At 44.0% G+C, this 24,800-nt stretch overlaps 2 protein-coding genes across 2 annotated transcripts in view; one reads left to right on the plus strand and one right to left on the minus strand.

The window, feature by feature from the left end:
* The first annotated feature begins 203 nt into the window (after positions 1-203).
* The window catches only part of LOC147891132 (AP-1 complex subunit mu-2), a 30,155-nt gene continuing 5,558 nt past the window's right edge, over positions 204-24,800 (plus strand). The window contains exons 1-9 of the mRNA XM_087389489.1: positions 204-353; positions 903-1,089; positions 10,794-10,940; positions 11,097-11,159; positions 11,318-11,494; positions 12,467-12,570; positions 24,056-24,163; positions 24,279-24,375; positions 24,676-24,773. Of these exons, the coding sequence (XP_087245615.1) occupies positions 961-1,089; positions 10,794-10,940; positions 11,097-11,159; positions 11,318-11,494; positions 12,467-12,570; positions 24,056-24,163; positions 24,279-24,375; positions 24,676-24,773 (923 nt within the window). The 5' untranslated portion in view covers positions 204-353; positions 903-960. The remainder of the gene's footprint in view (positions 354-902; positions 1,090-10,793; positions 10,941-11,096; positions 11,160-11,317; positions 11,495-12,466; positions 12,571-24,055; positions 24,164-24,278; positions 24,376-24,675; positions 24,774-24,800) is intronic.
* Positions 1,802-10,248, minus strand: LOC147891133 (uncharacterized). The gene is made up of 3 exons (XM_087389759.1): positions 10,189-10,248; positions 7,675-8,188; positions 1,802-1,947 (listed from the first exon to the last, which is right to left on the minus strand). The coding sequence occupies exons 1-3, from the start codon at positions 10,246-10,248 to the stop codon at positions 1,802-1,804; spliced, it is 720 nt and encodes a 239-aa protein (XP_087245885.1).

Below are 24,800 nucleotides of genomic sequence, written 5' to 3' on the forward strand. Positions count from 1 at the left end.
CGTCGGGCTGGTGGGGCTCAAACACAGGACTACTAGTCATCAGCATCGTCAACAACAAGCGATGGCGGTGTGTCGTTGTGACTGGTGGAGCCGGTAACATGATGATGGGGTAAGGGTGGCCCTTGGAAAGGTATGAGGGGGTGACTCGTTAGATGGATATGGTGAGGGCACACACATACATACATACATACTTATTTCTTCCCCTTTCCTATTCATCTTTTCATTCATTCCCTTACCATTTTTCATTTCGGTGCTGCTGTTGCTGCTGCTTCTTCTTCATGTGATCCTCCAATGGCTTCCCCTCACGCCCTCTCCTTCCTTCAGATTGCGCTCCTGCATTGGCCTCCCGCTTGGTATGTCGCCTTCTCTTGCATTTTTTCAATCCTTCTTCACTTTTTTCCACCGATGCGCTTTTAGCAGATCCATCAAATTACATCACGCACATACTTTCCTTACCACGATTCGCTTCGCCCTGGATCTGCTTTTGAGATTTCCCGGAGGAAGAGATCATTTTGTTCCGAGATCCGCAGGGCAGTAACGCGATCTGATCTCTTGGTTGAACTCTTTGCTGACTGTAATTGACACTTCTATTACGTATAGGGCAGAAGTATATATAGTCTGGAAGATAAAGCAACTTTGAAGTGGAGATGTTACGCTTAGAGCGTTGAATTGTTGATGGTGTAAGATATTTGGCGGTCTTACATTCGATAGTGTTCTTGTGTTTCCTTCTGCTAAGAGGACGCTTCCTTTGTAACAAACTTCTGTCGATATCAAATTTCAAGTTATGTACTTGGATGACCTACATTTCAAGAGAACTCAATCTGTAAAATGAGATCTATTGTGGTCTTGCGAATGGCTATACTATTTTTGCTGTGTGACCCAAGTCTTTTTTATTTGTTTAGGCACTTGATCCCATGAAACCAACTGCAATTCTATCGGCGGAACGAGCAACCATTCAGCATGGCTGGCGCAGCATCAGCTTTGTTTCTTTTAGATATGAAAGGTCGTGTATTGATTTGGAGGGATTACAGAGGAGACGTGTCTGCTGCTCAGGCAGAGCGTTTTTTTGCAAAACTTATTGAAGTAGAGGTAATGTCGTGTTTTCTCATCTATACTTATAATCAGAAGCTCCTTTCTTTTGTCCAACTATTTTTCAAAAAGCATTATTTGGAAATTTTCATTTTCCAGTGTAATTGAGTCGTCTTGGATTTTCTTATTGTTTGTTGCCGTTGTTAATTCTGACGTTGTAAATTTAATAGATGGGGTTGAGGAAATATAATTCTGTGATAAAGTTTACGTGAAAAGTTTTCAATTTATGCATACATTCATCATAATTTACAAATCCGCAAAACGTAGGTCAGGTTTTCAAATGGGGGTACTTGTGATAAAGGAATGAGATGGGCGGATGCCTCCTTCCAAGGGGTTACAATAAAGTGCATGTGCACTGCAATTATTTTAAGGGATGCTCTATCTTCATGTCTTATTTCCTTTCTAGGCCTCTTTGTTTGGCTTGTAGAATTTCCATTTCCTTTTGCAGCTTGCCCTAATTGCGCTAAGGCTCATTATCATGTTGGCCAAGCAGGTTTCACTATACTACATCGTTTGAGCATCATGAGTGGGCAATTAGTTTTAAGGGAGGACTCGGACAGCTTGTCTTGCAATTGGACACAAGTGTTTAACAATTGTAGTTCTTAAGGAGGCCTCTTGATCTTTTGACAACTCTAAGAGTGTATGGGTCTCGTTAGTTTCATATGGGAGACCCAGCTTGACATGCTAGGAGTTCTGCAAAAGCATTCCCCTTTTATGTCCAAGCCTTGGGATATTCTTCATGATTTTCACATATAATGAACCAGTGGGGTTGGCTTTTTACTTCCAAGCCTAAGTAATCATTTTGGCAACTGTACTGCTTTGATAAAATTGCAGTTATATGACCACCAATTACACAACCTATCAATACAATGTGACAAAACAGAAATCTAGATTAGATAGATAGACAGACAGACGGATAGATAGATAAGATAGATAGGGTCCAAATCAACAAAGATACCACTTCAGCATTTCAACAAAATTTGGTGTCACAAGAGTTGGGCTGAATGGATAGATAGATAGGGTCCAACACAACAAAGATACCACTTTTACAGGTCACAAGAGGTGTCTCAGCCCATGGGGAGGTTGGAGAAATCACTCATCTGCCAAACATTGGATCTTGTAAGCTAGTCCAGCTGATGTGTATGTAGCTCCAATCTATAATCATGCCAAAAACCTAGACACCGTACCTCGTACTTCAATGAATTTAATAAACAAACCTAGTGGTAAGCATGGTTGCATGATGGTGGTGGGATAGTAGTGAGGCACTGACTAATGGTTCTTGGCAAATAGGGCAGGCCAATGTGCCCATCATTCAAGGTTTTCTAATTGCAAGGACCACAAAATCCATCTTGGTTGCCTACTATTGGATGAAGTTGCACCATGTGCATCATATGAAAAGTGCATAAATTGGGACGATTCAGGTCATCTTAAATGCGTGATATGATTTTGACATAGGGACTTCCGAGAGAAGAGGCTTGGTTTGTGAGAAGAGCAGTGGGCAAAGAAAGAGTATATCCCTTAGAACAAAGAAAGAGCACAAGTAATGAAAGCTGATGGGAAATCTATATTCTAGACAGGCAAGAAAGGATGGCTAATTGCTTTCTTTTTCATTGATTGGCATATAAGAATGTGGTTGGCCTTTGGGTGAGAGCTTGAACGACACTTCTATCACTTGACTAGTGGTGTTTGGCCATGCACGCCATGCAGTCCACAGTTATAGAGAACAGCGGGCCCCGTAATGGCAGCCAAGGGTTCCCCCTCGTAGCGAACTTGGTCGCCCCTCATAGCGAACTTGGTTGCCCCTCATAGCGAACTTGGTTGCCCGTAGGACGAGTCAACTAGGTTCGAATTTGGCCTATTAGGATTTGGTTGGCCTTTGGTTTGGCATGGGCAACACCTTGATTGGTTGACTAGTGGTGGCCATGTTAGCCACCACTAGTTGACTTGGTTCAGCCTACAATGGATGTAGTAGGTTTGAGTGGGAGAATAGGATTTGATTATCCCTTAGATTGTGTTGAAAGTGCTTTGACTTGTTGACGAACCAGCCAACGGTGCTCCCAAGAGTGGGCTTGAGTCGACCCTGACAAGTCCCAAAATGCTAGTAGTTGGTAGTGAGTCTATTCAAAGCACAAGCTTGACACGTCCCAGCACTCCTGAAACCCCTGATCTGCAAACAAACCACACACAACATCAGATCTGAGCAGGCTGCTCACCACCCAACCATGACATCTACGGGATGTGATCCCGAATCAGAAGATGTCCCCTCCGAGCCACGAGCTGAGCTACTGGCACGAACTCCCAATCAGATCCAAACCAGCCTGGTGTCCCATACCATCAGGTGGCGCTGTGAAGCCCTGGATCTGCCACTGGGCCTTGGGCTACGCTAAGATGCAGGCGCGCGTCCGCGACTCAATCCAGGATCAGACCTGGCACCTGGGAACGAGACTTGCTCCCAACTGCACACTGAGAACTGAACCCCCTGGGCCTCTTTTATAGACTCGGGCCCTGAGCGCCAAAAATAGCGAAGACCTATAAATAGTTCGTACCCTTGCCACTCAACCCGAGAATCAAGCCTGCCTAGCTCTAAGCCTCCCCAGGCTAACCTGAGCTAGTTTTGTGTACCTAGTACACGTCAGATACCAATCCGTGCACATGACATACTCCCCCTCCTCTAAGAACTCACTCTTGAGTTCGGTAAAAAACCCGGAAATGTTCTTTGGAGGTTTTGTAACGTCTCCCATGTTGCATCCTCCTCAACACGATCCTTCCACTTAATCTTGTATTCCGTGATAGTATGATTACGAATCTGTCTTTCACGAAATTCAAGAATACACTCAGGTTCGTGAGGAATAAAAGTCAAATCTGTAACTTCTATAATCTCATGAGGAGAAACAAGCTGATCATCTGCACCCAAGACTTCTTTCAGTCTACTGACATGAAAGACTGGATGTACTTTAACATCAGGAGGCAATTCTAGTCGATATGCAACTGGTCCAATGGTTTTAATGACCTTGAATGGACCACAGTATCTGGGGGATAATTTCGGAACCAAACCAGTACTTAGGCTCTTGGATTCCTTAGGAATTCGCAAATATACCATCGTTCCTTCAGAGAACTCTCTAGGTGAACGATGTCTATTAGCATAAAATCTGTCCCGATCTTGGGCACTTCTAATAGACTCCTTGGCAAACTGCAACATTTCCTGCATATCTAGCAAGAAGTTCTTAGCAGCATCATTTTGAATCCCGTTTAATCCAACCATAACTGGTGACTTAGGTTGAAACCCGTACATAAGCATAAAAGGACTATAACCCGTACTAGAATGCTTTGCACTGTTGTAAGCAAATTCAATCATAGGTAGATAATCTTCCCATGAAGACTGTCTCTTAGATACATATGCCCGAAGCATGTCTTCAACCATCTGGTTGACCTTCTCTGTGGTGCCATCGGATTGTGCATGATCCGAGGAACTCATACTTAGAGTAGTTTCCAACTTCTCAAATACAAGTGTCCAAAAGTTACTTGTAAACTTTGAGTCCCTGTCGCTGACTATGTCAGATGGCAAACCATACAGCTTAAACAAGTGGTCCACAAACTCGTGAGCCAGCTGAACAGCTGAAATAGTTGTTCTAGTAGGTAAGAATCTAGCCATTTTTGTCAAATGGTCGACTATGACCCAAATGGAGTCATGACCCTTGCGCGTTCGAGGCAAACCAGTAATAAAATCCATGGAAATACTTTCCCATTTATTACCTGGAATCTGTAATGGCTGTAATAAGCCCGCGCTTCTAAGGCGTTCGGCCTTAGTAACCTGACAAACCCGGCAACCTACTACATAGTTCTCTATAAATGCACGCATCTTAGGCTAATAAAAGGTATGCTTTACAAGAGACAGAGTCCTATGTATACCCGGATGTCCAGCACTAGGAGCATCATGACACTCCCAGAGAATCTTGGATTTAAGGTCCAGAACATCAGGCACACAAATCTTTTCATTCCGGAACAGCAAGCCGTTCCTAATCATCCACTGACCTCCTGCCGCCTGTACCGTAGGTGGCACAATCCCTGAGTCCTGGTCAACCATGGAGCTCCCATCTTGGACTCTCTGCCAATAAGAACTGAAATGACTATCAGTTGCGTATAGCCCTCTCAAGGATTGAAATAGGTCTGAGGATATTTCCGTAAATGACAAAGCATTTACAAACTTAACTCGACTTAAGGCATCTGCCACACTATTCAACGAACCCTTACGATAACGTATTTCAAAATCAAAATCCTGCATTAATTCTGCCCATCTAGCTTTCCTTCCCCTCAATTCTGATCCATCACACACATACTTAATTGACTGATGATCAGTCAATACAAGGAACTTTGAACCATACAAGTAGTGTCTCCAAACCTTAAGAGCATACACTACAGCATAAAGTTCCTTCTCGAGTGTGGGCCAATGATATTGAGTGTCGTCTAGCTTCTTACTCTCGAAAGCTACAGGTCTGCCCTCTTGGAATAGAGCTGCCCCAATTGCATAATCACTCGCATCGGCCTCTAAAACATAAGGCCGGGTAGGATCGGGTAATGCAAGAACGGGTGCTTCCTTGATAGAAAACTTCAAGGTTTCAAAAGCCTTGTTCATTGCATCATTCCAAGAGATCGGCTGGGTAGACATGCGTCCACGACCCTTCAATATGTTGGTCAAGGGTGCCGTGATACGTGAATAATCACGCACTGATTTCCGAAGAAATACCGTAAATCCTAGGAAAGAACGAAGTTGTTTCACAGTCTGAGGGATAGGCCATTCTAAAACCTTCTGGATACGATCCAGATCAATGCTAATACCTTCAGAAGAAATTTTGTGTCCTAAGTAAATGATCTCCTTCATAAAGAAGTCACATTTACTCATCTTGGCATAAAGCTTATGCTGTCTTAGAACAACTAAGACAACCCGGAGGTGTCCTATGTGATCCTCAAGCGTTTTACTATATATCAAGATGTCATCTAAGAACACTACAACAAATTTGCCCAGAAAATCCCTGAACAAATCGTTCATCATCTGCTGAAACGTAGCAGGAGCATTGGTCAAACCAAAAGGTAATACGAGGAACTCGTAATGACCATACCTAGTCCGGAATGCGGTCCTATCTATGTGTTTAGCATAGATACGGATTTGATGATAACCTGTACGCAAATCAATCTTAGTGAAATACTTCGCTCCGGCCAAACGGTCTATCAAATCATCGAAACGAGGTAAAGGATAGCGGTTCTTAATTGTGACTTTATTTAATCGTTTATACTCTGTACACATTCTCCAGGAAGAATCTTTCTTCTTTCTTAAGAGGACAGGTGCACCCCAAGGTGATTTACTTGGGCGAATATAGCCCATATTCAGGTAATCCTGAAGCTGGATAGCTAACTCATCCTCCTCTACCTGGCTCATCCTATAAGGTGGTACACTGATAGGTTGAGCCCCTGGGACTAAGTCTATGCGATGATCTACTGCCCGTTCTGGAGGTAAACCTTCCGGCAGTTGAGCTGGGAATACGTTCTTAAAACTATCTAACAACATTCTCAATTCACGGTGTTCAAACACACTTAATTCATTTTTTTTAATTACAGAAACAACAAATGAAGAAAGTGGAATCAAAACACTGTGATAGACATCATAATGAGAATTGTTTAATATATTCCGTAGCTGCATCATAGATACAATAGGCCCCTGAGAAGAGGGAATTTTATCACATTGGATACAAAATTGGGTGTCCTTATCTACAAAAGAAAGCGTATGCTCCGTCCATCCGATCTGAATATTGTGGGTTTTAAACCACTCTATCCCGATCAACAAGTCTACATGCTCTAGATGCATAACATAACATGTAAGAGCTCCCGTGTAGGCTTGAATCCGGATAGGAAGCGCTTCAACCTTGCGATCCCAAAACTGCTTCCCAGCTGGAAGCTGCACCTCATAGGTGTGGTCGCTAGGTACTATGGACAGCCCCATCTTCAGCACAAATTTGTAATTAACAAAATTGTGAGAGCTGCCCGGATCAAAGAGAATGTGAACCTGTTGGTCCCTAACTTCTCCATAAACTCGGAAAAGATCATGGGAACCAAACAACGAAGTATTGAAAGTACAATTACAAGAGAGTGGGCAGGTAATGACATTTATTGAAATACCTGTCATCGCGACTTGGTTCGCTCCCTTGGCTGCGGTACGTGGACCCGCCTGGAGCTTCGGTCCTAGCACCAACTTTTGGTTCTTGCGCTTAGGACACTCATTCTTTGTGTGGCCCCGCTCCTCGCAATAGAAGCATCGTCCTTCTTTCTTGAGCCTTAGAGTGCGAAGGAAACGGGCTTTACCATTCTTGGCTGGAGTCAAGTTTTTCTTGGAGGCGTTGTGCGTAGACTTCGTCTCCCCAATACCAGTCGTATGTTGAAAGAACTTGCGTTTGTTCTTTCCACTCGTGTCGGTAACTGTGGTTGCTTTGGTACCGGCCATGGTATCATCGTATATGCGCGCATAAGTCATGGCCTCCTGCAACGTTGTGCATTTGTTGTTCTTTATGTGCAACTTGTAGGAGTCTGGCAAACCATCCACGAAGAAACCTAACAAGGTCACTGGATCCATCTTAGTGGCCCTGGTTTGCAGATCCCGAAATCTTTGAAGATACACTTCAAAGGTCAAGTTTAATTTTGACATATCGAGGGCTTTGAGCTTGCCAACGATATCGTAATCATCCTCCTCCTTCAGTAACTCCTTCCTGAAGACCCCTTCAAAATCTGTCCATGTATCGGGCTTAGGCTGGAGTTCCTTCCACCATAGCAATGCTTTACCTGACATGAACCCCGCTGCAAGCTGGATCTTCTTCTCATCTGGGTATGGGTGGAACTGGAAGTGTACCTGCCACTTGTGTAACCAAGTGTCAACTACCTCCTTCGTTCTCGACTTTTGGTCGCCCGGAAAAGGGTCTAGAGTTATATTCGGGTCTAGCACTGAAGCCATGGCATCCACATGCGTGAGTGCCTGCACAGTGCTAGCCAGAAGGGTGAGAGTTGCTTGAATCCCCTGGAGTTGCTGTGTCAACCCCGATTGATTTGCATTGACCTACTCAAATTTTCCATCTAGAGCAGTCGTAAATTCACTGAAGGCCTTTTTGGTTATCAGGTCATCATAGAGACCCTGATCCTCCTCTCCCACAGGAGTGTAATCCAAATCCTGCTCTCCCATGGTGAACTCGGGATTTGCAGCATCAGACATGACTGAAATCTGATTTGAATACGAACTGAGAGAAATAACTGACTGAAACAAAGCGCAAAGGAGAATGGAGCAGAGGAAAACCGTCCCAAGAGATGCCGACGGAAAGTTATGCTGGAAACTGGCGAACCGGAAGCCCACGAATCCCGAGACCTCGTTGAACCCGCTACCGGATGCACGTGAGAAATCCTGCAGCAACCGTGCTGCTGATGTGGCTGTACGGTCTGCTGACGGAGGCCGTACAGGTTCTGACGGAGGCCGTACAGGTGCTGACGTGGACTGTACGGCGTCCGTACAGTCTGCAGGTACCGGCTCGAAGCAGGAGGTGCTGATGCAGGCAGGGTTCGCTGCTGCGGGTACCGTACGGATGGTGCTGGCTGACGCAAGCAGTGTACGGCTGCTGATGCAGGCTGGCGCGGATTGTACGGTCCTGTTGCAGGGCTGGCGCAGGTACGGACAGGCTGAAACAGGCTGGCGCAGGCAGGCTCGCGATTCGAGGAGCTGCTTCAAGGCTCTAGGCAAGGCTGTGGGTAGGCTGGTACCCTGCCCCATCTATATAGGGAGCAGGGCAGCCTTATTTGGAAGCCCCACTTCCAAAAAAGGCCAAGCTCCCCTAGCTTTGGAGGGGGTGCTTTTTTCGAAAAAAGCACCCTCTACGCAGGCTGTACACAGCCTGTTCGCTGCCCTTTGAGCCTCTCCTTGCACCCGCCTGTTACCGTACTGCCGTGGGCGTCACCTCTACGCCTCCCTTGCAGCCTTTTCGCCTCTCTCTCCTACCTTTCTGCTCTCTCTCCACTTCCTACAGCCTTCTCTCACAGGCTCCTTCAGGAATCTCGAAATCTCTCCCTCCTTTCTTCTTCCTTTTCCCTCACATCTGTCCACCCTTGCTAACCCAGGTACCCAGCAGAAAACGCAGCAACAGATTTCGAAATTTAGGGCATACGTGGAGGGAAAATCCGTCAAAAATTCCCGCGTCAGAAGTTCCTACCTCAGGAGTTGGCTCTGATACCAACTGACACGTCCCAGCACTCCTGAAACCCCTGATCTGCAAACAAACCACACACAACATCAGATCTGAGCAGGCTGCTCACCACCCAACCATGACATCTACGGGATGTGATCCCGAATCAGAAGATGTGCCCTCCGAGCCACGAACTGAGCTACTGGCACGAACTCCCAATCAGATCCAAACCAGCCTGGTGTCCCATACCACCAGGTGGCGCTGTGAAGCCCTGGATCTGCCACTGGGCCTTGGGCTACGCTAAGATGCAGGCGCGCGTCCGCGACTATATCCAGGATCAGACCTGGCACCTGGGAACGAGACTTGCTCCCAATTGCACACTGAGAACTGAACCCCCTGGGCCTCTTTTATAGACTCGGGCCCTGAGCGCCAAAAAATAGCGAAGACCTATAAATAGTTCGTACCCTTGCCACTCAACCCGAGAATCAAGCCTGCCTAGCTCTAAGCCTCCCCAGGCTAACCTGAGCTAGTTCTGTGTACCTAGTACACGTCAGATACCAATCCGTGCACATGACAAAGCCCCTAACCTTTAGTAGCTAATGCTTCCTATTTAGGGGCTTACATGATCAAGCATATGGCCCTCGAGGTACATAGACAGGGCAAAATTTCACTTATAACATCCCACCCTCAAAGGTCAAGTTTATGGATTGATATGGGGTGTCTACACTAGGTAAAAGTATTAAAGAGACCATATTATTTTATGACGATGGCGTTGATTGACAAATAAACCTATATTTAGTGTCTCCTCTTCTAGGAGAGCAATAATCAATCATCTCCAAAGAATACATTAGAAAAGAGACATTTATGTATAGGGATATGATTTAAGTACCTTTCTATGACATGTCTCTTCTTTAGGACAATAGGTGTAGTTCATTGGTAGAAGAAACATCCGCGAAGGATAACACACTTTATCAAAGTCAATCTAGTGGAGGGACAATCAAATTTGTAGCAAGAACACATGATTAGAAATTATAGATCATGATTAAGGAAGGAATAAAACTATGTCAAGATAGAATACAAACTTGCTGTTGTTGTAACATGATATAATTTTCTTTAGGTGGCTCAAATATGAGAGGCAGGGTTTCACATGCTGGTGTCTATAAAAAAATGATTGGATTTCCTTTTAAGTTGGTCTAAGCTGTCTAATAGGCTTGGCATTGTTATTCTGGAAATGAAACTGAGAACATACATATTGACTTTCATGTATAGCTGGTTCTTTTGATGTTTATACGAAAATGTTTGGATTTCCTTTTAAGTTGGTCTAAGTTGTCTAATAGGCTTGGCATTGTTATTCTGGAAATGAAGCTGAGAACATATATATTGACTTTCATGTATAGTTGGTTCTTTTGATGGCTCATGTAAATGGCTGCTTTAGTTTCCATGGGGTGCGTCAGAATGAGTATCTTTTCTAAAAAAGAATAGTCTTTTATCCAGGGTGATCCAGGATCCCATGATCCTGTTGTCTATGATGATGGCATCACTTATATGTTCATCCAGTACAACAATGTATATGTTATGACGGCTTCCAGACAGAACTGCAATGCTGCAAGCCTTCTACTTTTTTTGCATCGGGTTGTTGAAGTAAGCTAACGATTTCCACGATCTCTTCTTTGTTAAGTACCTAAATTATTTATGAAATGAGTAGATGAATAATAAAAATCTTATTTAACTTGGTTGGGGGCAGATGTTGATGATTATTGATGTCTTGGTATCTTCTATGGATCTTTGCCTTTTCAGGTTTTCAAGCATTATTTTGAGGAGCTTGAAGAAGAATCTCTACGTGACAACTTTGTGGTTGTGGTGAGTTTTCATATACTGCTGTTTTGTCAATAAAGAACAGGTGCTTAGCATGTCAGTAGTGTGGGATGGCTCTCTTCCATGATCATTAGTAATAGTCAAAGCCTAGCATGTGTTGATAGGGTGCCATCATCATTGCTTTTTGCTGTTTTTTTTTGCAGTATGAACTGCTAGATGAGATAATGGACTTTGGCTATCCTCAATATACTGAAGCCAAGATTCTGAGTGAATTCATCAAGACAGATGCATACAAAATGGAAGTCACTCAGCGTCCGCCCATGGCTGTAACAAATGCAGTTTCTTGGCGAAGTGAAGGCATAAGATATAAGAAGAATGAGGTGTGAATCTAATACCCCAATTTTGTCCTCCTGGAGTAGAGTTATTTGGTTAATACCCTGTTCAGTCATGTGTCTTTCACAGATAACATTTGCAGACACAGATAGTTTGTATTGAAGGAGTTTGTGGCAGCAGTTTGTGATTTCTCACAAGTGATTACCTTTAATTATGTATGTCAGGATAATCTTCAAGATCGCCCCCCCCCCCCCCAAAAGTCTCATCTTTCTTGTTCCCTGAGCTTCACATATTCTGCTCTTGATCTTTTTCGGTCTTTGATACATTATCTGGGCTGCCAGATGGAAGGGCAAATGTAGTTGTGTCTACCACGTGCCTTTAGTACATTAATTTAATTTTCGGGGCTGCCAGATGGAAGGGCAAATGTAGTTTTGTCTACCACGAAGGTTCAATGGAAGAGTGATGTGAATCTTTTAAAATGATATCATACTCAGTTAACATGTTTTCTGAGCTAATATCTCCTGTAGTTCATCCAATATGGTGAGGTCTGTAGCTGAGCTGCAATCTCCTTTACCCCAGCACAGATGGTTTCAAACCTCATATAAGCTATATGATTTTTGGACTCTGTCTTTAGGCTTTCTAAGAGGAACATTTTTTAATAGTTCCAGTAGACCTGCTTTAAATTGTGTTATCTATAGGACCTATGCTGTTTGTTTTGATAAAAGTCTTTGCAATTTACCAAATTTTTTGGGGGGGAAAAACATTTTCTCATTTTTAAAGCCTTCTTGCTCTGAAACCACTATGTTAGAATAGTATCTGTGATCAAAATCCTGCACTATTCGCGAATCTTGAATCTTCCTGGTTTCGTTTGTAATTTAGTTAATAATTCTTCTCCCTTCAGGAGAACTGAGTTCTGGCCTCTCGTCTATTTACCTTCATTGGAAATATGGTATCTTGTGCAGCTCTCTGCTTGTTAGTACAATCATGTTTACATAGTTCATCCTGCTTGCTTCGAGCAGGTCTTTTTAGATGTGGTGGAGAGTGTCAATATATTGGTCAACAGCAATGGCCAAGTTGTTCGTTCTGATGTAGTTGGTGCATTGAAGATGCGGACTTATCTCAGGTAAGAATCCTTTGTTGAGATCATATCTTTTATCTTTTATTACTAAAATTTGACTTGCTAGCTGCCTTTTCCACCTTTTTTGTGGAGTTTTTCCTAGTAGATGTGCCGACTCTCTCTCTCTCTCTCTCTCTCTCTCTCTCTCTCTCTCTGTCAACAATGCTTGGTATTAAATAGTTTCCCAGCCAGCTGCTTCCTATCCATGTTTTTTAATTGGTTTTCTCCCTAGCGATCATGTTGAAGTAATGGCAATCCCTTTCAACAGTATTTGTAGCAGGTCTAGGATTTCATTTGATTCACTTTGCTTATTAATGCTGGCCTTGCTGTCACTTACATTATTATTTCAAGAGACTCCGCGGGTCTTTAGAAACTCAGTATAGCTGCTTATGCTTGGGCACTGATGACGACATAAGTGTTGCTTTGTTTGCTAAGTATGTCTTCCTTTTGTTTTTCATGAAAGTTCTGTTTACCTCTTTCTTCTTCTCTTTTGTTTTCTCTTTTATTTTCTGTGTAGATTTTGGTCTTTAGAACAACAAAAAATATAAATTTGTATGATTGGACATATTCTAGTCTTACAAAGGTATATATTGTTTGCCTCTAGTTCTTATGAAGGTATATATGAAATAGTAAAGCAAAAATAACTATATTAAAGGCTATTTTTTAAGGCTTATAAGATGATTAGTGATTCAATAGCGTGCACACTATTCTTGGGCAAAGTCATACATAGTAGTATAGGCCCTGGACCCCCCTGTGAAGGAAAATCTGGCCTTCATGTTGCTGTTGGAAGTATGGGGTCAATGCCCCACTTGCATGCCCTCAAATGAGGAAAACAACGGGGCTTGACACCTCCTGGTTGTTGGGTGTGGTCTCTGCCACATGTGCATGGGTAGGGGGAGTGAGGAGACTGCCACGTGGGCAATCCTCTTGTGTAGAGCTGCAGCCACGTGGGCTGCTGTGCAGGCCTGCGCAGGCGCCTGTACAGGCCCATGCAGTGGGCAGATGGGCCGGCATGCAGCCAGCACAAGGTGCCATCAGAAGGCCTCTGATAGGCCAGAAGAAGTGGGTTGGTGGATTGGCTGACTGGGTCCGTCAGTCAGTAGGTCTGGTCAGTTAGACAGAAGGGGCTATAAAAGGCCCCATTGTGGGGGGCAGTCCCTAGCTCAGCCCTGAGCTAGCATTGGGCTGTACATGTCACTTCTCTTCACAAAACACATATCCACTTGCTTGCTAATTCATATCTTTATGCTCTGAGATGTCAAGTTCTTTAAATTAGGATGTTTGCCAAAAGAATGCATGTTTTTTCCTATTGATCAATTAGGTATTAGTTGGCTAGGGTCCAGCATTTCCACCCCATTGAAAGGGTTACCGGCAGTAGTGTCCCAAAAGAATGCATGTTTTTTCCTATTGATCAATTAGGTATTAGTTGGCTAGGGTCCAGCATTTCCACCCCATTGAAAGGGTTACCGGCAGTAGTGTCCCACAAGTCATTTGAGTACACCCGTAATCAGCCAAGCACAGAGTGACTTATTATCAAGTGGTGTGCTAAATTGATTAATGAGGGCTTGCATTCTCAAAACAAGTCTTGGATGGACTCATTTTTTTTTGCTTCAGTCCTTGAGCTTTGTGCGAACATCTTCCTCATTGATCTCTTGTCTGAACTGTTGAGGAAAGCCTCGGACATCTGCTGTGCCAATCTGCGAAGTAACCAATTGGGGATTGGTTAAATGAGTGCTGAGTTGTCTTTGCCAAAAGTGCAAGGGAAGTACTCTTCCTTGGTTGTGGCCCAATTTATGTGGCATGCCCGTAGGAAATTCTGCAGATGACGATATGGGTCCTCATCATCATTAACACCCAAAAAATCCCTGAAAGTTGACTTTGATAGACTGAGCGGCCTTAGCTTTGATAACTGTTGGCTCGGGGCACTCTGCTGGATCAGGATCTATAGGATTGCATGGCCTTTGCCTCCGTCTGCCCAACATGTGCAGCAAATCCACTCCGTACAGGCTTCTTGCTTTAGTCCCTCGTGCAGTTGGAGCTAGACTCCTTGCTTTGGTTCTTCTTGCAGTCGGTGTGGGACTCCTTGCTTTGGTCCTTCTTGCTCCTTTGGACTTATGATTTGAACTCTCCTTACCCTAGTTGGGCTCTCCTGTTTGGGTCTTTTTATCCTAATTGGACTTTTGATTGCTTGAACCGGTGATCTTTGTGGTCGTGGTGGTGCTGCTCCCGATCGAACAGGATCCAGTAATCTAGTTCTAGCAGCTCAACGATCATTTGGAGCCGAGTATCCACACACTCCATGCCGGCGTTTGTCATTGTGTTTATGGTCTCTGTATGCTTGCCCTATGTTTGGAGCACTACTTGGCTGAACTTGCACATGAAATTGCTCCGGCTCCACTGTATTTGTTGATGGGCTCGTCTTCCTCTAGCCGGTTCGGTCGATGCTCCTTGCTCGTAATATTTCTGATTCCTAGGCTCTTCTAGCATGTTGACTTGTTTTGTGCCTCTTTTGTCCTCTTCTGGCCTCTTGACTTGATTGTGTCTTGTAGGTCAAGCACCATGCTCATGGCTCGGCTCGTGGTCGGATTCGCTGGACACCTCAAAGTCTTGACTTTCTGTGGAAGAATGCTTGGTTTCTAAATACCATCGTCTTGAGGGCTCTCCAATCTCAAGTTTCCAAGGTCGTCCTGGATGAAGCTTAGGAACAGAGTTCACTTTGGGTATCTGAGTAGTAGTCTGTGACCAACTCTCCAGGGCAAGGTTCCTCCAGCCTCAGGCTCTCCGATGCTAGTAGTCCCCTACCTGTCGACTGTCCATTCTTGGTTTCGATTCCATGCCAATGTTTTTGATTGGAATTTGCCAACCTCTACTGCCTCAGCTTAAGTACTCTTGTCAGGGCTTGAATTAACCTCTTAAATGCATGTATACAATCTTCTCCAGACACCAGTTGTCAGATATGTCTTCAAGCACCTTAACTTGTCTTCAGGCACTCGGATGAATCTATTATAGTAATATGCCAAGCTCAGCAAAATAAACTCTAGAGGCATGGTGGCGAGATGCTACCTTGCCAAGAGCTATTTGACGTAATGCTATCGTAGCTTGTTGCTAGACATTGGAAGTTGCTAACCTCAGTGTCTATGCACTCGTTTGTACTAAGCTCAATCCACTAAATTCTCCACTCAGACTTTTAGCACATAGCTCCCCAGCAAGATACGGTTTTCTCTTGATACCCCTCAATTGACTAGTGAACCCTTGCCTAAACGTTGCTCGTAATGCAGAATTAGACATCAAGTAAGAACTAGAACATGGGTTTGAGTTGCATGGGCTATATTGTGTAGAGATGGGTGATTGAGCGTATGCAGACGTAATATAAGTAATGCTGGAACAAAATGGAACTTGTAATTGAAAATCCACACACTAGTAAAATCAGAAGGACCCACTCGAAAGACAAATAGCCGTAACTTCAGACTCAAAACATAGACTTTTTCTCAAGTTCACCTTGGCTGAGGCTGAACACTCTGTAAGAGTAGCTAGACTCGACTCTTTCTAGCCCATGCAGATCTTAACAAGACAAAACAAGAGGATCCGAGCAAGTGAGTGAATCCGTTTTGACTCTAAGACAAAACAAGAGGATCCGAGCAAGCGAGTGAATCCATTCCGACTCGGACTCACCCTCTAAGTACCTATAGACTCAGATGGTTGAGATGTGCCGCCTTCCTATTCTAGACCTTTGAATTCGTTGGACCACTGCTATTGATTGGTTTCCCTGTGTTGGCCTAAGTTGGCTTTCCTTGTAACTCGGAGTCACACCGTTGTAACTGTCAGTGTTGAGTGCAACGCTATCCTAATGATCTTGATCTGAGTTAACTCTACTTAACTTGCATGATGGTCGCGACCCAGAGGAGTCGAGATAACCAAAGGTCAACACCGCAACATTCAGTTGTATGGGCTTTCCTCGCTCGATGTTTATTGTTCCTTTGGTTCCGTTCTGCTTCAGTCCCTTCTGGATAAACATTTTCTTGGAGATCTTCCTTTGGCCTAGCTTGAAGTATTCTATCATTGTTTTTAGTTTGAGTAGTAGCTTCTCCTCTCTGGACCAGCTATGAATGCATATTTTCTCTTTAAGTTTTTACTTTGAGCAGTAGTCGCTCTTGTCTGGAGCAGCTATGAATGTACATTTTTTATTCAATGAGATACTATTTTTAACCCCCCAAAAAAGTGTGTATGTGTGTGTGTGTGTTTGTACTACGTACCATGATGTCCTTTCTATGGAAGGCTCATGGAAGTTGCTTGGTGCAGAGTAGAGAATTTCGTTTGTGTTCCATAGAGCTAAGGTCAACGCATAGATGGTCCGATAGGCCTCGTACCCCCATTTATGAGAGGACAGGGCTCTGGTCCTACTACATAACTCTCCCTTGTTTTAGAGGATTGGGGATCCTGGTCTTGGATGGTAACTCTTCCATTGGTATAGATTGCCCACTTGCCTTGTGTTGGGTTCTATGGCCTTCTTGAGGCCTTATTTTTGTTGCTCTATTTGCAGGTGTTTGAGCAATCTTATGATTGGACTCAATTGTGAGTTTTCAATTTAAAGCTTTCCATGCATAAAGTCTTTGGTTGGGTCCAAAGGGCTGGTTGCATCATCTTTTTCCCAAATCATCTTGAGGTTGAATGCTTTGTTCTTCTTCTAACCTACTTCTCAAAGGTCTCTTTGATGACCTTGTGAAGTTCTTGTCCACTTACCACTTTGGACTAAGATTTGACCTCTTTGGTGTGAGCTTCCGTCTTGGCCTCTATCTTAGCCTCCATTTTCCTTGATTCCTCCTTGGCTTGCTCGTGGTGGGTCTTTCACATGTGCATTTTGTCTTCATCGTCAGTGGACGTGATCCTTGGTGTGAGGATGAGTTCTCTAGAGTGCAAGGGAGTCTTAGTTCTCTTTTCAGCAATGTTGACACGATAGAGACTAGACATCTTGGAGGTGACTATCTCCTTGTATTGGCAGCTCTTTTAGCAAGAGGAGGAGAACCAGCAAGTGCTGGCAGCTCAAGTGTTGTAGTTGACTCACCCTGCAGCCATGATGTCATCCATACGTTGTGAGTCGCTTGGGAGTAGGGTACGAAAGGGTTTGGGATGATTGTCGAAAGTGGTAGTATTTTGCGCAAGGCATGGTGTTCATGCACAGTCTCATGGATTGAGGAATCCACTGGTCCCACCTTGGTTGTTGGCACTTATTGTTGGGCAGCAAGGTGGAAGGGATTTGGACGGAAAGTCTACTTACGCTTGAGGTGGAGCACGCGGGCTCGAATCTAGAGATAACCGGCAGCTAGGAGGACCTTGTGGTAAGATCAGAGGACCACACCTTCGGTGGGACTCTGGATCTAATATATTATTTTGGTGGTTTGTCTATCTGGCTGGTTCATTGTCTATTGATGAGTTTGCACATCTATTCTATGCACATAAGTTAAAGAAGTTTATGATTCCACACCCCACACACACAATGTGAGCTCCTAGGCGATTCTATTAGTCTTTCGCTGTGCGTACCCTGTGTTGGTCGATTTATAACATGGTATCAGAGCCCAAGTAGGGGGCTTACAGGTGTGGGAGTCTGAAATCAGGGACCTTGCTGAAGGACGACCCTGATTCAGAAGCTCTTGGAAATCGACCTCCACGGTTGGAGGACAGTGCCCTTGCGAGAAGGAGGGTGACTCAGGTTTAATCAGGTGCGTTCAGAGTTTTGGTGTACTGAAGGTTGAGTTTGTTCGACTTTGCTGTGTGGTTAAGTAGCAGAGATGTCGACCTTTTTAGCCCCTGGTCTCCCTTCCTCTCCCCCCAGATTTCTTTCTTTCACTATCCCTAACTTTGGAGACTCTTGAAAACTAGATGGGACAAACTATCTGATTTGGAAGGTGAAGATCTGGAGTCATTTAGTGGCTTGGAAGCTATGGAGATTGACAACGGGAGTGGATGCGAAGCCGGAGGATATGGTGGATAGATAGGGTAATATACTCATGGCAGTAGACGGAGAGGAGCTCGAAGCTTGGGAAGGCAGAGATGCCCGCCCATGCCTTGGCATTGATCATAGGGACTACGGCGGACTCTGTGCTTTCTCACATCCAGATGGCTGAGACGTCAGTAGAGGCGTGGGTCACTCTGAAGGATCTGTACGAGACCAACACATCCCGGATCTTGCTTCTTCAGCATCAGCTCTACAATCTTGATATGGATGATGGAGATTCAGTACAAGACCACTTGATGAAGGTCAAGGTGGTGAGGGATCAACTAGCATCAGTGGGTCAGAAGGTGGACTCATGCCATTTGGCCTTAATGGCATTGAGGAGGCTACCCCGGAGTTTCAAAAGCTTTGTTACAATTGTGACAGCAGGACAGAGGTTCAAACCTCTGACATTTGAGGAGTTGGATCCATTACTGCTACAGGAAGAAGCTAGGGAGAAGCTCTATAACAACAACAAAGACGACAAGGCGTTGTTGGCGAAGGACTATGCTGGCAAAGAAAAGGGCAAGCCTAACGGTGGCAAGTCTAAGAAAGACAACTTTGATGACGAGGACACTTCCCAAGAGGCAGCGGAAGAAGAAGTGCTTCTATTGTGACACGCCAAGACATTTTGTGAAGGACTGCAGGAAGAAGAAGGCGGATCAGAAAAACAAAAGGAAGGAGTATGACTCATATTCAGAGGGTGATACAAAGGCCAAAGCAAATGTGGTAATCGAAGAGTTGTTCCTAGTGACATCTTCGAGTGTTACTGAGGTCAAATATGCCGACCTAGAAGCCACAGTGATGATGTTTGACATTGAGATGTGGGTCGACGAGAAGTCAGATGCCTTTGTGAAGGTAAAGGAAAGCATGGAGTGTTTGGTATCTTCCAAGTGCGTGGCTGTTGACACTGACACGGGTCTCATGTTCAGATGGATGTTGTACTTGAGAAGGGGACAGTACAGGATTACACAGGCTATTGGTGTGTGCTTCGATGAGGTGCATGGTTTGCTTTTAGAGCAAGCACATAGGCAGTATGATGATCTGGTATGTACTTGATGTTCTTCATTTGAGCCTTTATAGCATGTTTTGGAGAGACTCTGCTCTTCATTTGTCTTAGGTAATGTGAGATTGGAAGGAATTTTCCTTCTTTGAAGGTAGAAGGAGAAGTGTGGGTGCTTCTTAAAATCTCAGAGCCAGATTGCTGGAAGGTGATGGACAAGGTGTACTGAAGCCAAAAAAGTACTTGCTTGAGAACTCAGTGAGAGTTTGTGGTCCAGGTTATCTAGAGGTATTCATTGGTTGCGGACCTTGCCAAAGGAAGGATGGGTTGAAATGGATCCTCAGAGCATGGTGCTTGGAAGACTCCAGGTTTTTCACTCATTATGAGAGGGACAACTGCAAGATCGTGATGGTTGGATTGCTTGCAAGCTGAAGAAGAGTCTCTATGGTCTTAAGCAAGCGCCTAGAATGGCGGGAACGTGACTGAAGGGGGTGGTGTTAAGAGGTGCTACCAGAGATGGTCCTGTGTACCAGGATGGTGTGTGGAAGCGGAACCAGACCTGGTGGAGCAGGAGCCACTGGATGAAAAGCCAGGAGAAGATTTCGACATCAAAGTGTTCCAGAGGACTACGACCTGGGAGTCACTGGAGCATCATCATTGACGTGTTGGCATTGGGCCAAGATGTGTCGGTGAGAGGGGGTGTTGGAAAGGTCACCTCCCCATTTGTAAGCCCCCATAAGAGGAGAGCATGGGGGAGGGAGACCTAGGGCATTTGCCTAGAGGGAAAAGCCTGGAGAGGGGGTTGCCACATGGGCAACACCTCATAGCAAAGAAAAGAGAGATAGAGGGGCTGCAAACAGGTTGCATCAGTTCTGGGCAGAGTCGGGGCCTGCATCAGACCCCAGGCCGTACAGAGACGCAACCATGGCGCTGCAAACAGGGCAGGCTGGAGCCTGCAGGAAGGCCTGCAGTAGGGCGCATATGGCCTGGGCCAGTGTCGCAGTGCTATGCGGCCAGGTGGGTACAGGTGGGCCAGCAAGGAGAGCCCTTGTAGGGCTGGTTGGGCTGAGCCAACCATGTCAGTTGGCCAGCCAACCTAGCAGACCAGCCAGTCTGGTCGGTTGGTTCAAGGGGGCCTTGTGCCCTATATAAAGGGGCCCTTTGGGGCTCCATAACTCATCACTTGGAGTAGCAGAAAAGCCCCATCAGAAAGGAGCAGCAGGGAGCTTGTCTTGGGCCTCATCATTGGAGGAGAAGAGAGCATACAGTAGCTGCAGAATTAGCTGAGGGTGCTGCCCACCTATGCTGGTGCAAAGACAGCAAGGTGGAAGGGATTCTGACGGAAAGTCTACTTACGCTCGAGGTGGAGCATGCGGGCTCGAGTCTAGATATAACCCGCAGATAGGAGAAGGACCGTGTGGTAAGATCAGAGGACCACACCATTGGTGGGACTCTGGATCTCTCTCTTTTGTATTGTGTCTATAGCTTTGGACGGAAATATATTATTTTGGTGGTTTGTCTATCTGGCTGGTGCATTGTCTATTGATGAGTCTGCACATCTATTTAGTGCATATAAGTTAAAGAAGTTTGTGATTCCACACCCCACACACACAGTGTGAGCTCCTGGGCTATTCTATCAGTCTTCCGCTGTGCGTACCCTCTGTTGGTCGATTTCTAACATCAAGTGCTCCTTACAGCAAGTTTTTGCTGCCTATTTGTTGAGTCGGATTGTGCACTTGCTTGTGGGGCAGCCGTGTCTTCCAGATTGGAACTTTCTTGCAGGAAGCCAGCTACATCTACATTCAGACTTCCTCCCGTGGCAGGTTTTCCCTTGGGAGAAAAAGGGAGCTAGAATGATCCCTCAAAACTTGCTGCCTATTTGTTGAGTCGGATTGTGCACTTGCTTGTGGGGCAGCCATGTCTTCTTGCAGGAAGCCAGCTACATCTACATTCAGACTTCCTCCCGTGGCTGGTTTTCTCTTGGGAAAAAAAGGGAGCTCGAATGATCCCTCATTCATTCTATACTTTGGGCCCACTAGCATGGACACATGCTTGTGGTTAAGCACCACTAGATGGAATAAGAGCCGCTGCCTTACAATGCGGATTTGTATATGGGACATTACAAAGTAACATGTGGCATTACGCTACTCTACAACATATTTTGTTTGTGGGATAAAGCCATATGGCAGCAGCTAGTAGGACAATAGCCTAGAATACCCGAAAATGTGTAGCTGTAAGGCTTCAAATGATGAGCTTCTAGAGACTCTGCTATTTACTTTAGCTATCATAATTAAGATAAGTTACTAATGTGACTTGTTACAATATGCAAGGATAAGGACCATTGTTTGTACTAGATTGTATCTGTTTTAGAAAAAACACCTGTCCCTTCGATGGAGAGAATGAAGTTGCTAGAGAAGGTTTCAAATTTTTTCCTAACATGTCAGTTTTATGAATCCAAATGGTGTATATGTTAAATGGAATGTTTGACCTTTGTGTAATATGTGTAAACACTTCATGACACTCTTTCTAAGGTTAGATGCAGCAAGCCACCATACCTCCCCTTTTGTTTGACAAGAAAGTCTTGTTGGATGCTTTTTCCTTTTTTTTTTCTGCAAAAATTTGTTGGATGCTTTTACCCAGTGTTAAAACAACAATTGCCTATCTATTATGAAGTTGCTTAGTCTGTTCCTTTTGTGGCATTCAACAAGCTGGGCTTCATCCATTATGAAGACAAACATCAAATTGTTATTGGGTCTCTGTTATAAACCCTAGACCTATAAGTAAGCCTTTGAGGTGAAACTAGCTTGTCCACATTTCACAGATCCTCTCTCATTTCCTAGGAAGTCACTATCATAGTGTTTACTTTTTGTGAAGTCTAAAAGAGATTTGTAAAAGCATTCAGCTTTGTCTTTGAGGCCGAAACTAAACTCTGCTTTATTCATATCATGATGTGAAGTTTTTATTATGCCTACCTACTTAGGTACATAAGCTTGGTGGCTGACACCAACTACATCAGATGCTTTCAGTGTTTCCACAATGCCTCTAAAGTCTTTGTTGACCTTATGGGCAACTTGTCTCTGTATGCATTTGCAGATAGGATCTTGGGACCTACCCACACACATCCTCAGCACTATTGTGAAAGAAATTATAGAATAAATGACATGCAGACATAAAACAAGCATAGACACTAAAAAAGCTTGTGGAAAAAGAAAACAAATTTAAAAGATTGCAAGGATGACGAATTTTTGAGTGGAGTTCACAAACTGAGGCACCCCTATGGTGTTGTCCAAATTGTTCTCTGATGAGTATTACCTGTCCTTCGAAATAATTGTTGAGTTTCCATTCCAATGAATGTGACTCATCACATAGCTCCATGTCCACTGGCCCCACTTCTTCTACTATGTACCTCACATGGCCGAGGAGAAAATTCACATAAAGGACTGTAAGGATTGTGTGACCTCGACAAAGGATACATTACCCAAATAATGGAAAAGGTATGCACATCTATGACTAACATGTCCCTTCACTTTAGTTGTTTTTCTTTGGCCTTGAATTGTAGTTCCTTTATATGGTATCTTGTGAAATGCCCATCTTAATTCCCTTCTATTAGAGGGGGTGGAAGAGTAAAAACCCTTAGGATAAGTGGTGGGCCATCTTATCATACATTGTTGCTATTAAGCTAGAGTCTTAAGAGTCAGGATTGTGCCTGTCGCTAAGTTGATAACATCATTTTCCATGGCTTTGTTCAAGATAAGGATTGAATACATGCAATGTGATTTTTGAATGTGATACCAAAATCTTTTTCTGGTAATTTTTAGTGAACACAGATTTAGATGGTTGTTTGGGAGAGACTAAAATGAAATTGTTTAGACTTCACAAGTAGTTGTAGCTTGAACGAAGAGATTTTGGACTACTTTTCGATTGGCCTACTCTTTTAGTGCTAGCCTTCGTCATGGCTGAGTCTGCCCTTCACCTCCGGAGTGCTGACAGAAAGTCAGTACGAAAACTTTGTATAAAGATGCTCAAGTATGTGTGGGTGTGTGGATTTGTATGTGAGAGCATATTTTTATACTATGGTCTACACCCACTGTTGGGCGCTGATGACCTCAGTGGGGATGTCATAGTAGCTAGTCCCTGCTATGCGTGATGGAGTTTATGGTTTTCAATCTTATGAGTGAGATTGAAACTGCACTATGCTGTGTTTTTAGAGGATGAGTTTGGGAATGTTCCTGGATTCATCTAGGTATATAATTTTTAGTGAACACAGATACTAGTGCATGGCATTTTCATTATTTTCTTGGGAGATACACTGTGAATAATTTTGTTCTCCATTATGGCATTGGTTTATGTTGGCATTGGAGCTGCTCAAAGTTTAGTCTTGCAAAACATAGTTTCTGGAAGTCAACTCAAAAGAACGATAAACAAACCAATCACATGAGATTTTAGAGCTGTTTAGAGGTATTCATTCAGATTTCAATTCTTGTCCTCCTCCTTTTCAGTGGGATGCCAGAATGTAAGCTTGGGCTCAATGACAGAGTACTGTTGGAGGCTCAGGGGCGAGCTACAAAAGGAAAAGCGATTGACCTTGATGACATTAAGTTTCACCAGTATGTTATCATATTATAAATGGGTTATGCACTTTTATTTTGGAATAATAAATTTGAATTCCATAGTATTCATGGTCTGCATATAGCCCTATAGTCGTTATATGGATTGTGACAGGTGTGTTCGGCTTGCTCGTTTTGAAAATGATCGAACAATTTCCTTCATTCCTCCAGACGGAGCTTTTGACCTGATGACGTATCGCCTGAGCACACAGGTGAAGTTACGATGGAAGTTTGAAATGAAGACAGTTGCTATGTTTCCTTTTGCTAATGGTTTAATGGGAACATCTCTTAACCTTTTAAAGACCATTATGAACAGATGTATCCTCATTCTGCAGTGTTGTCTCATATGTAAGATGCTTGGAATTGCTTACTTTCAGTTTACACACTATTAAGCAAGGGCATCGCATCCATGTACATTGATTGTTGCTTACGGCAATTTACTAATGAATATTCAAAAGATGCAAACAGGATGATTCATTTGTTCATCTTGAGTACTGGTTTTACTTCTGCAGGTAAGGCCTCTTGTTTGGGTTGAGGCCCAAGTTGAACGACATTCAAGAAGTCGTGTGGAGTACACTGTGAAGGCACGTAGTCAATTCAAAGAGCGAAGGTAGATTGAAAGATTTCAAGTTTTGTG

This window comes from Dipteris shenzhenensis, chromosome 18 (assembly GCF_047967505.1).
Source record: "Dipteris shenzhenensis isolate YYH24624 ecotype China chromosome 18, Dip_SZ_1.0, whole genome shotgun sequence".
Lineage (NCBI taxonomy): Eukaryota > Viridiplantae > Streptophyta > Polypodiopsida > Gleicheniales > Dipteridaceae > Dipteris > Dipteris shenzhenensis.